Genomic DNA, 11,564 nt, shown 5'->3' with positions numbered 1-11,564 from the left:
TGAATAGGGTTCAAAGCCCCTTTGCTTTCTAAAAGCCAAAATATAATTTGTACTTAACTTATAATTTATTTTTGAAATGTCTTTACTCTTATAATTTTAAGAAATCAAAAATTTATCAAGATTTTAAGGAATAAATATCAGCATATGTATATTAAACTGACAATGCACATACATTGGATTTTTCAAATGAAATATAATTTTTCAGCATGAAACTGCTGACAAATAGAATTTCCCAGCCATTCAAAAACAAAGCTTTCGGGTCTTTTCGAACATTATATATGGACAAAACAATGTTTTCAGTTTTTTTGTGCGGTTCGGTTTCGTTGGTCCTAAGATACACCATTTTGCATAAAACAATAAAGAAAGTGTTGTTCCTGTAGCTGACATTTATCTTACAGGTTTTTTTTCAAAATTGGAGTAATTCAGTTAGGATTGTTTATAAGGAAGAAAAAAAAAAACATGCGCCTCAAATTTGTTTTTGTCAATTTATCCATGTTGCCCGTTTCTTTAGCCTTTTGATTCTTTTAATCTTTTTTTTTTGTGGAACTAAATGAAACAAATGACAAACATTATATCTTGCTTTCTTGCGCAAGTTTTTGGTTGCTTAAAAATCCTAATTATTATGCATTTTATTTTTAGACGAAGTTAACTTCTGTTTCTTTTTAGATTATCAATTTAAGAGAAAATTTTTTCGGAAGATAAGGATTTGCCTTTTTCGGCTCGTGTGATCATTGGATGAAAAGACAAGCTTAGCTTGCAAAACATAGAATAACCAGAAAACTATATAAATATCAAAAGTGCTACTTTAAATATGAGAATTAGCCAACGTGAACAGCTTCAGCTCTTCATCAAATTTTCTTCTTTAAATAAAAATCAATATTGTTCCAAAGGTCTTGTTGTAGTCTATAAACTGAGAGGCTTTTTCTAGAATAGGTTGTTTGATGCTGATTCAGAGCCGACTTAAATGAAAATACTCTTTTGCACAAATCCCATTTAAATGGTGTCTCTCTTGTATGTACTCTTTGTGCTTGTTAAAATAGTCCAGTCAAGTACTTATTGGATAAATTATCTTTTAAACAGTTGCTCACCTGTAGGAACTCTTTGGAGCTCATATGAAAATATTGATGCAGACAGGAATTTCTTACATTCATCACATTTTTTACAAAAAAGAAAAATATGTATCACTACTTTCCACAGGATGATGATGAAATTGCTAAAGAAACTAAACACAAAAAAAAAATTGAAAAAAAAGTGATTATTACTAGTTAGTTGTTAGAACAATAGCCACAAACCAATGAGAATACAGCTTGTCTTAAAGCAATCTTCTGAAACTCCTGTATGCGCTTTCTGATACCTGTGAAAATTGCTAAAATCAGAAAAGTTTTTCTAAACACATCACATATGATAGGTTATTCACCTGTATCCAGTGTTTGATGTGTATTCCAACTGCAAGCTTGCGAAAAACACTTCTCACATAAATAAGATTTAATCGGCTATTCATCCGTATGCCCTCTTTGGTGCTTGTTCAAACTTCCTGCTTGAGCAAAGGTTTTCTCACAAACATTACACTTAAACGGTTTCTCACCCGTATAAATTCTTTGATGTGGTTTCAACGGTCCAGCTTGAAAAAAGGTCTGGACAAAAACATCACACTTCACGGTTTCTCACTTGTATGCAATCTTAGGTGACTGTTAAAACTACTTAGTAAATAAAAGTATTTTTTAAATACATTGCATTTAAACGGTTTCTCACCCGTATGAAATCTTTTATGAATGTTCAAATCTGATGACTGAGAAAAGGTCTTGTCACAAACATCACACTTAAACGGTTTTTCAGCCGTATGCGTTCTTTGATGTCTGCTCAAATTTACTGGTTGAGAAAAGGTCTTGTCACAAACATCACACTTAAACGGTTTTACACCCATATGCAATCTTTGGTGCATCTTCAAACTAGCTAGTACAGAAAAGCATTTTTTACATACATCGCATTTAAACGGTTTCTCACCTGTATGCGTTATTTGATGTGTATTCAAATTTCCTGCTTGAGAAAACGTCTTGTCACATACATCACATTTAAACGGTTTTTCACCTGTATGAATTCTTTGATGTCGGTTCAAATCTATCAAATAAAAAAACGTCTTATCACATAAATAACACTTAAAGGGTTTCTCACCCGTATGCAATCTTTGATGGGTGTTCAAATATGATGAATGAGCAAAAGTTTTGTCACAAACATTACACTTAAACGGTTTCTCATCCGTATGTACTCTTTGGTGCTGTTTCAAATTTCCTGCTTGAGCAAAGGTCTTGTCACAAACATCACACGTAAACGGTTTCTCACCCGTATGAATTCTTTGATGAATGTTCAAATTTGATGAGTCAGAAAAGGTCTTGTCACATAAATCGCACTTAAACGGTTTCTCACCCGTATGCGTTCTTTGGTGGTTGCTCAAATATTGTGCAACAGAAAAGGTTTTATCACAAACATTACACTTAAACGGTTTCTCACCCGTATGCAGTCTTTGGTGCCGGTTCAAATAATTCATTCGAGCAAATATCTTGTCACAAACCTCACATCTATATATGTTTTTCTTTTTATGAGTTCTTTGATATCCTTCCGATTTTCTATAATTTTTAATTTGCAGGCAACTTATCAAACCTGTTGTCTGATTTGCTAGGCCTTTTCCTTCCGATTCAGACGCACAACCATTTGAGAAACCGCTCGAAGAGAGATTCTTTGAAACAAGTAGTGGCGTATTTTCCTGTAAGTGTAATCCAGATACGTATGGTGAAAAGTGACCTAAAATTGAAAAGTCTACAGAATTAAAAAAAAACTAATTTTAATTTCGATTCCTCTTCTCTCCCTCGAGGTGATACTATAACTAGCTTTTAAAATTAGTTTTTCTAATTTAACAAAATAAAGAAAAATTAAACCTTAAACGATGAAAAAGCATACCGAGGGGGTAAACCAAATCATAAGTGAAGGATAGGAAATATTAAAAAAAATATTAGGAATTACTGTAACTAGAAAGGAAGAGCAAATTAAATATACATCATTTGTTGAAGGTAATACTTTTTGGAGTCGCCGCAAGGCATTGAATAAAAACGTTGGAAGTCACGTTTTACTCAGGTCTTACAAATGCAAGTTCAAATAGGGATATATCCTTTTAATAAAAAGTGAAAAACTGACAAAAAAATTCCAGATATTTCGGTCACACATTCAGTGACACCGTCGTCAGCAAATATCCGGTATTTTTTTTTCATTGTTTTTCACTGGCTTTTAAAAGGATTTATCCCTTTTTTAACTAATCCAATCAGACTTACTATTTCTTCTTGCTAGATAGGCAGTTCAATCTAGCTTCTAGGCAGTTCATATCAAAAAATTAATTTTCTACTTATTTCAAATTCAACTTGGAATCAAGATAATAGACAGATCTATCTCTTAGTTTAAAAAGAAATGTATGCACTATAAACATGAATTGTATTATCTATTGTATCATATAATTCTAAGGCTTCTTATCAAGCTTATTGAAAAATACTATAACCTACAAAACCACTTTCAAGTGAAAATTTAAACAGATTCTTAGAAAACTACAAAAACAGTTTGGCGAATGAGATAAAACAAAAGTTCAATCTTAATATTAAGTCCCATTGTCCTATTTTTGTCAAATAAAATATTATCCAATACCAATCAATCAGCAAAAACAGACTATGTCAGATGTACCTTCATTGTTAGAATATTTAGGTTCCAGGACGTCGTAATTAAATTTATATGGTCCCGATATGCTTGGTGTATTAAGGAAAAGAGTATTTTCACGTTTTGGTGACAGAAAAGGGCATGGAAAATGGAAGGACTTCTCGCTGTAACTTGGTGATGTATCTTCAACTTCTAAAAGGAAATTCAAATTTAACAGACATGGGAAAATTTTACAGTAAATATTACTAAACAAATCTGATAGCTTTTTCTTTCTAGTTACGCGTAAAAATGTAATTATACAGACATTATATGTACACATTAAATCAGATGGATAGGCAGGTTTATTCACAAATCGTTTATAAAATCTACTTTTCATAGAGCGAAAGAAAATTAGAAACACTAGACAAAATTCATTCACATAAAACGAATAAAAACCTGAAATTTATAACAAAAAAAAATCATAGCATAGAAGGAGTTGCTGAATAAGTGTAAGTTAAGGATAACGTATTGAATACAAAACTAAAAAACTTAACATTTTACGGCTTAACAATGACAAAAAAAGACAATTTTAAGAAAAAAAAAATCCTAATCAATTGTCGTCTTCTGCATTAGTTCCCAAAACATAAAATACAAAATATAGCCTCGCAAAGTTTAGCAGCTGAACTCAATTAACTCTATTCCTCTTTTACATGTATTATGATTAGATATTCCCATTTGAACCCTCATAACTACCCCTGCTTTGGTAGAAATATTCCGTTCCATCATATATGCACCGAGAAAAAAATTGACAAAATATTTTTCTACTGGATGATTATTTATCCCACGAAACTTAAAAATTAAAGCTGATAACTTTAATTTAAATGTGTTTTGCGTCACAAAGAAGTCACTTTTATCACCCCCAAGCTCTTAATCGTTAGATCCAAGTACATATACGCCTACTACTATTAACAACTCGCCGCAGTACCAAGCCACCAGAGGTCAAAACAGTTATGCATGTTCCTCCTCCATCCCACTCTATTCAATGCTTCCCTCTTTAAAGCCTCCCAGGAAGTTCCCATTTCCTTTAAATCTTCATTTATGACACCCTCCAACCTCAACCGCGAATGACCTGCTATCTGTTTAGCCCTAGACGGTTCGCCGAAAAGAACAAAATTCAGCAATATGTATTCCTTCATCCGCAAAACGTGCCCTAGCCATCTCAACCTTTCTCTATTTATAGCCCTAGAAAGCAGGATTAAACCACACTTTTTGGGCAGCCTAGTGTTTGAAATACGGTGAGTAAGCCGGGTACCCAGAACAATCCGCAGGCAATCTCTCTGGAAAACATCTAGCAAATCTTCATCCGCTTTTCGGAGCGCCGATGCTTCAGAGCCTTATCTTACCGCAGTCATCACTGTAGCTTTCAAAATTTCAATCTTATTTACAGATTTGTGTTCATATTTTTCCAAACTTTTTTTAACTGTGAAAAAAAAAAAACCCTAGCCATGGCTATTCTATTTTTAATTTCTTTACTGTTTCCATCGTCTTTGAAAACAATACTACCAAGGAAATTGAAGCTGTCTCACTGATCAATCTTTTCGTTACCTAACGTCACCTTTTCATCTTCTCGTATTCCTAGCCTAAGTGACTTTTTTGAACTCACAAAACCTCCAAAAATTCATTAATTTTGCTCACACTTTCATCTAGGATGCTTAAATCTAAGCCCAGGAGATTTGTTTTCTCTCCATTTGATTCCGTGGTCTCCCATTGCCTTACCTGTGCTCCTTAAGACAAAATCCATCAAAATGATCCATACAAAGGGGATGGAACACAACCCTGCTTAACTCTTGATTTAACACGAAACCAGCAGCTAACCGCATTTCCAATCTTGACCGCAGCTGAGTTATTCTCCTACATAGCACTAATCACTTTAATGTATTTGTCTGGTATCATAGGCAGCACAATAGCGCTGCCTAAGTACAGAAAGATGTTGGCACAATGTATTTTTTTTTTAATTTTTTGGTTTTGGAACAAGGCAATTCGTATCGAAGAAGTTGTCGTAGAAACTTCAATAAGGACTCATTCAATTGGAAATTGAAGGGGCTAGTGCCTTTTTTAGTTGTCAAAAGTGTTTGGAGGGCAACTAAGCCCCCCGCCCCCGGCCATCCCCCCTCAACCAGCGGTGTAAGTTTTAATTTCCCACACGAAACTGTTCCTAAGATATTGCTGATATGCCCTTTTGACAACCTGCACACGGGTGGCAGGTTGTCATCCGCAAAACAGAAATATTATCTGGAAATTTTACCTTCATAGATTGTGGATTTTGAACAGGCCTGAAGACACTGTGTGTATACATTTAATGCAGCTTTTACGATTATTGTAACTAACAACAGTAATGGTATTAAGTTGAAATTTAGGATATATATGACTACTATTAAATACTTTTTTACTACTATTTGCGTCGTGATTTTCAAAAGGGTTTTTGCTGTTTTAAATTGCCAAAAAAGTTTTGCCAGCATACAAATAGCAGGCAAAACTATACATTCTTTAAATAAACCGGAAAAATTGAAACTAATATTTTAATTTTCCCTGAAAAAGACTATCAATATAAAACGAACAGAAATTAACTTTTAAAAAAATTTTCCACCTAATAAGTTTTTTTTTAAAGTAAAAAACTTTATTAAACCAAAAATGAACAAAAATAGAAGCAAATAAACTACCAAGCATACAACTACCGAAATCAGCATCAATAAATAAATGAAACCCAAAACGAACAGAAATCACAATAAATAACCGTGTCAAACTCAAAACGAGCAGAAATTAACATGAGTAGGGTTCTAAACCCTTATGCTTTCTAAAAGCCAGGAAAAAATTTGCAATTTACTTTGGGTATTTTATTTTACTTTGGTACTTTGGGTTTCACTGATTTATTGCAGCTGATTTGTGGTAGTTGTATGCTTGGTAGATTATTTTATTATATTTTTGTTCATTTTTGGTTCTTTACTTTTTTAAAGAGAACTTATTTTGGGAAATTTTGTTTTTAATAAATACCATACAAGGATAATATCATCACTAAAACTCTTCTATCATCAGAATCTAACGTTTGCTCATAATTTGTAAAACTGAAAAACCAAATGTGTTCGATAACTCAGGCATTTCTCAATTATTAACCTAAGACTAAAAATTTGGTCGAAACATCTTCTACCATTTCTAAGACCACACTGTCCTTATCTTAGGACTTTGTCTACAGCATCTCTCAGTATAAAAAGTATGTTATTACTGAGTAACTTGCTATCTACAAAGACCAAACTAATGCATCGATAATTACCGCAGTCACATCTCTCTTATACAATGGTATAATTAAGGTTTTCTTAAAGTCGCTAGGTACTTCCCCTTTCTCAAAAATCATATTTATAATCTTTAGTTATTATTTTTTAATCCTTTTAGTACTGTCGCTAATTCTTCCTCACAAAACAAATCTTCCTTCATGTCCAAGGTATCACAAACTTTTTCAATTTCCTCTATATCTTTTCCTGCAACTCTATCAAGGTTTAGCACAAACTCAAAATGTTCTGCCCACTTTCCTTTAACGTTTTCCTTATCACTAATTGTGGCCCCATTCCTATTTTTAACTGAGACAAGTCCGGATTGACAACTTCTTCTTAATTTATTAACATACCAGTCCAACTTTTTACTATTATGCCTTCAAGCTGCGTCTTCCCGATCTTCGGCAATTTTATCTATGTCCTGTACTTCACACTTCCTTAGTTCATATTTTAATGCATTCTCCACTTTCTTTACATTACTTTTGTTTTCATATATCTATCACTCAGATAATTCTTGTACAGGCCCTTTCTGTCTATTAAACATAAAGCTATAGCTTTTCTTTTATTCTATAACAGAAAACTTAACTGTACAACTTACCATTTTTAATGAGAGAATCCTCAGAAACTGTGATGGGATCAGCCGTTTTCGGAATTTGTGGCAAGTCCATGAAAGATCTTATGAAAAACGGAGTTAATGCAAATTATCAGAAGTCCAATACTATCATCGAAACTTGGAAACAACTCAGATTTTAGTCAGGAGAGTCCTAAAATACAAAAGACATAAGGATTGATGACTAATAATGACTTTTAAACACTGCAGAGCAAATATTATCTTAATACAGTTAAAAGGAAAGGCTCAACTCCTTCAGTAGTCAACGGAGTTAAAAGTTTTTTTTTAAGATTTAGAATAAGGCTGTGACACAATTGCCATCGTGGCAAATATAATTGAAAAAATTAAATACCCTAATTTTATTTTCTTTTTTCTTAAATTGCGTGCCTTGTTATTTATTTTTTTTTTTATGTGAGCTATAACAGTCACCATCTATAATATCCTGCTGTCAAAAATCAGTGATGAATTTGTTTGAAACTAAGCATGTAACCATGACAACTTGATTATAGAGAGAGAGAGCCAGGTAATGGAAATATGTTAAATATGAAGAAATGCAATTTCAGAAGCAAAGGAACTTAATGTATTTATTTTTTTGAAATGAAGGAAACAGTGGATAAAAAAAAGCAAACAAAAGCAGAAACACCTGGCACATCAGTTTTTCAACCGTTTTTCCACATATTATGAATTAAAATAACAAAAATTAATATATAGTTAAAAAACATCTTAGCTCTATTAAAATATAGAAATTTTGAGTTTGAGAAAAGGGTCAAGAGTCTTGACGACTTTATTCACTAAACACGCTATATATATATATATATATATATATATATATATATATATATGTCCAAAAGAGGCTGACATCATATATATTAGAATAATTACCGATATTGTTTGCAGAATACACAGCGATTAGTTTGAAGGCAGGCAGTGAGGAGGATATCCGTCAACGTCAACGCTCAAGTTTGAAGGCAGGCAGCGAGGAGGATCTCCGTCAACGTTAACGATCACCGTCAACGCTTGACTCAAGCGTCAAACAAGTTCCTAGACGGTTAATTGAGTCAATTACTTGACGGAGAATTTTGGAAAAAATGATTGACTGTCTAGGGCCTCCTTTAGGTGTTAGTCGATTAGCATGAAACCAAGATTTTACATTCAAAGCAACAGTTTCGAGGGACAACCATAGGTCCTCCTCATTGCCCACCTTCAAACTAATTGCTGTGTCATTCGTAAGCAATATCAGTAATTCTTCTTCTGAAGACACACAATTTGGAAGATAATTTATATTAGTGAAAAAACATCGGCCCAAATACAGACACCAAGGGTACACCTAAATTTTCTAATGAAAAAAATATGAGATGATTCGTCACCAATTTGAACTTTAGTACTTTTTTCAGATAAATACGATCTCATAGATCAGGAGCTATTCCAAGATTTCCTATATTTTCCAAATTATCAAAAAGGATTAGGATGTCTAATGTATCAAAAGCTTTTTAATGTAAAAAAAATATAGTTGCCGCCAGATAATTATCATCCATAACCTCTGATAAAAAATGATGTAGAGCAACTACTGCTTGCTCTGTTGACCAGCCATTCAAGAGACCAAAGTCATTGGGAGAAAAAATATTATTCTTTACCAGAAATGAAGTAAACCTAATCTTTACTAATAGTATCTCCTTAATGACTCAACCAGAAACACAGGCACTAGTATTTTCTTCTTTACCGTTAATTACGAGGAGGTTTAATGTTGATTACCTCAGGGCAAGACGAAGGTTTTATTGATTATCCACACGTGGGTGTTACGTCATACTGCATGTTTATTCTTCGAGACTTCTTTGGTTGTCCCGTAATTATTTATCTATGTAAACTAAATGAGGATGACTTAATTTTGCAAGACTTGTTTTGCTAGAGCTCACGAGACACTAGTTTAGTGGGGACCCCCCAGATATAATTAAGGATTACGTATTGCGGAAACGTGGGTGTTACATAATACTTAAATAATTTTTCTTCAAGGCGTCTTTTTTCTTCGGAATTTCTTTTTCTTCGAATTTCCGTTTGTTTGTTTCAAGATTACTTTTTCTTCAAGACATTTTCCTCGCGTTATTTTTTCAAGATCTTGGTATTATTGATTATGTACATGTGGATGTTACGTAAAAGTCAATTGTTCACTCATACAATTTAAAGGCACGCATTATTGTTTTTCGTTCTTCAAGGCGTTTTCCCTCGAGATGTTTCATCAAGGCAGTTCCCAAATCACTTACAGAAGATGTGCTTTGATTCAGAGAACCTTCATACTCCGTCATCGAAGATTTCGCCATCGAATAGTGCTTTAAATAACAGGGCCAAAAAAAAATTATTGTTGTCATATTCCAGGAAATAAATTCTACGCAATGCATTGTTCCCGAGCACAAGCCACTTGATGTTACATCATAGTTAATTGTTTACCTATGCAAACCCTTAGCAAGCAATTCAAGTCAGCGCGCACTAGCATCCAACAATGTTATTGATGATTGATATATGAGGCACATGTGCTTGCTATGTAATACTTTAGTGGATATTATCAAGGCGGCAAAATTGTAAATAACTATCTAGTTCTTAGCATATTTTTAGTAATGAATGCGTTTACTCTATTGGAAGATAAGGGAATGGCAGCGCTGAAATGATAAAAAGAGCACCCTTATGGTTAGGATATGGTACAACTTCTTATACGGTCAATACCCTATTTTTTCCTCTTCACTAAACAGAATTATGCAGTTATATTAGACAATCTTGAACGGGTGTACCTGTTGACTACAGATGTACATAGGCTATAAGATGCCTTAACCATAAAGGTGAAATATATTAAAAATTCATCGTAGAAGAAGAAATTTAAAGAATGAAGACTTTAATTGTACATACAAGTTTTATTAATAACAAATTTTCAAACATTATTAAGACACTTCATTCTTAGGGCATAGAAATCTTAATCATACAGATAGGAAAGGATATTTTCAATTATAAAGTCATTCAATCGAGGATTGTCTGCATAATTGCTGAGAAATTCACTGTAAGTATACCCACGACATCATAAATAAATCTGTTGATTGATAAATCTTGTACTCGCCTCTGAATTAGTCCAAGAACCTTAGTTATCTGACAAGAACGAGTATAAACAATGTAATGTATTCAACATTTTCATTAATATGCTTTTTCCTTATTGACTCCAACAAGTGGCTTTATATAATTTCCTCTGCAAAATTAAAACCTTCTAAAATTACCTTCTAAAAACAGAGCCCCATTCTTATATTTTAGGTTTGACTCTTAAGTTTTAAGATCGCTCTTTACTTTTAGCAAAACATTTGATCCAATTCAATATCTTTCCTCTTTAATTATATATTTCCTTATTGTTAAAAAGGGCATAGAATTTAAAACATTTTCTTGAACGAGTCTTGCCATTATTTCCAGTGATTTTGTAAAATATTCCCATTTAAGGGCTAGTCACACGTAGCTGATTTTGGGAACCGATTTCCGCAAGGATGTACTTCACGTCGAGTGATTTTAATTAATGATGGTAAAAGACGGGTATGAGTGATGTTTTTCGGTGATTATTCATCATTACTTACGATTAATTTACGATAATCATTACATACGATTAATTACATGCCTAAAGCTTTAAAGCTCTAGCACATTCCTTGTCTAGAACGTAATTAATGATGATTAATACACCGAAAAACGTCACCAAGCCCCGCCTCTTAGCGTCATTACTTATAATCACTCGATGGGGAATACACCCTTGCTGAAATCGGTTCCAGAAATCAGCTACGTGTGCCTAGCCCTTTACTGTTAAAAAAGGCATAGAATTTAAAAAAAACTGTTTTTAATTCGGTTTTTGTTATTCCCTTCACCCAGTGGTTTCATATATTTTCCCATGCAAAATTAAAACCTTTTCATGTCAAATCACTGAGTGTTGTAGGAAT

General features: G+C 33.2%; 1 protein-coding gene across 1 annotated transcript; it reads right to left on the bottom strand.

The window, feature by feature from the left end:
- Positions 1-1,493: 1,493 nt before the first annotated feature.
- On the bottom strand, positions 1,494-9,926 carry LOC148947990 (uncharacterized). The gene is made up of 6 exons (XM_089095758.1): positions 9,784-9,926; positions 7,600-7,676; positions 3,724-3,888; positions 2,173-2,799; positions 1,730-2,088; positions 1,494-1,634 (listed from the first exon to the last, which is right to left on the bottom strand). The coding sequence occupies exons 1-6, from the start codon at positions 9,924-9,926 to the stop codon at positions 1,494-1,496; spliced, it is 1,512 nt and encodes a 503-aa protein (XP_088951884.1).
- Between the last annotated feature and the right edge of the window lie 1,638 nt (positions 9,927-11,564).

Source organism: Artemia sp. Qi Xiang Cuo, chromosome 10, assembly GCF_049724085.1.
Source record: "Artemia sp. Qi Xiang Cuo chromosome 10, ASM4972408v1, whole genome shotgun sequence".
Classification (NCBI taxonomy): domain Eukaryota; kingdom Metazoa; phylum Arthropoda; class Branchiopoda; order Anostraca; family Artemiidae; genus Artemia; species Artemia sp. Qi Xiang Cuo.
This window is presented reverse-complemented; position numbering and strand designations above follow the sequence as displayed.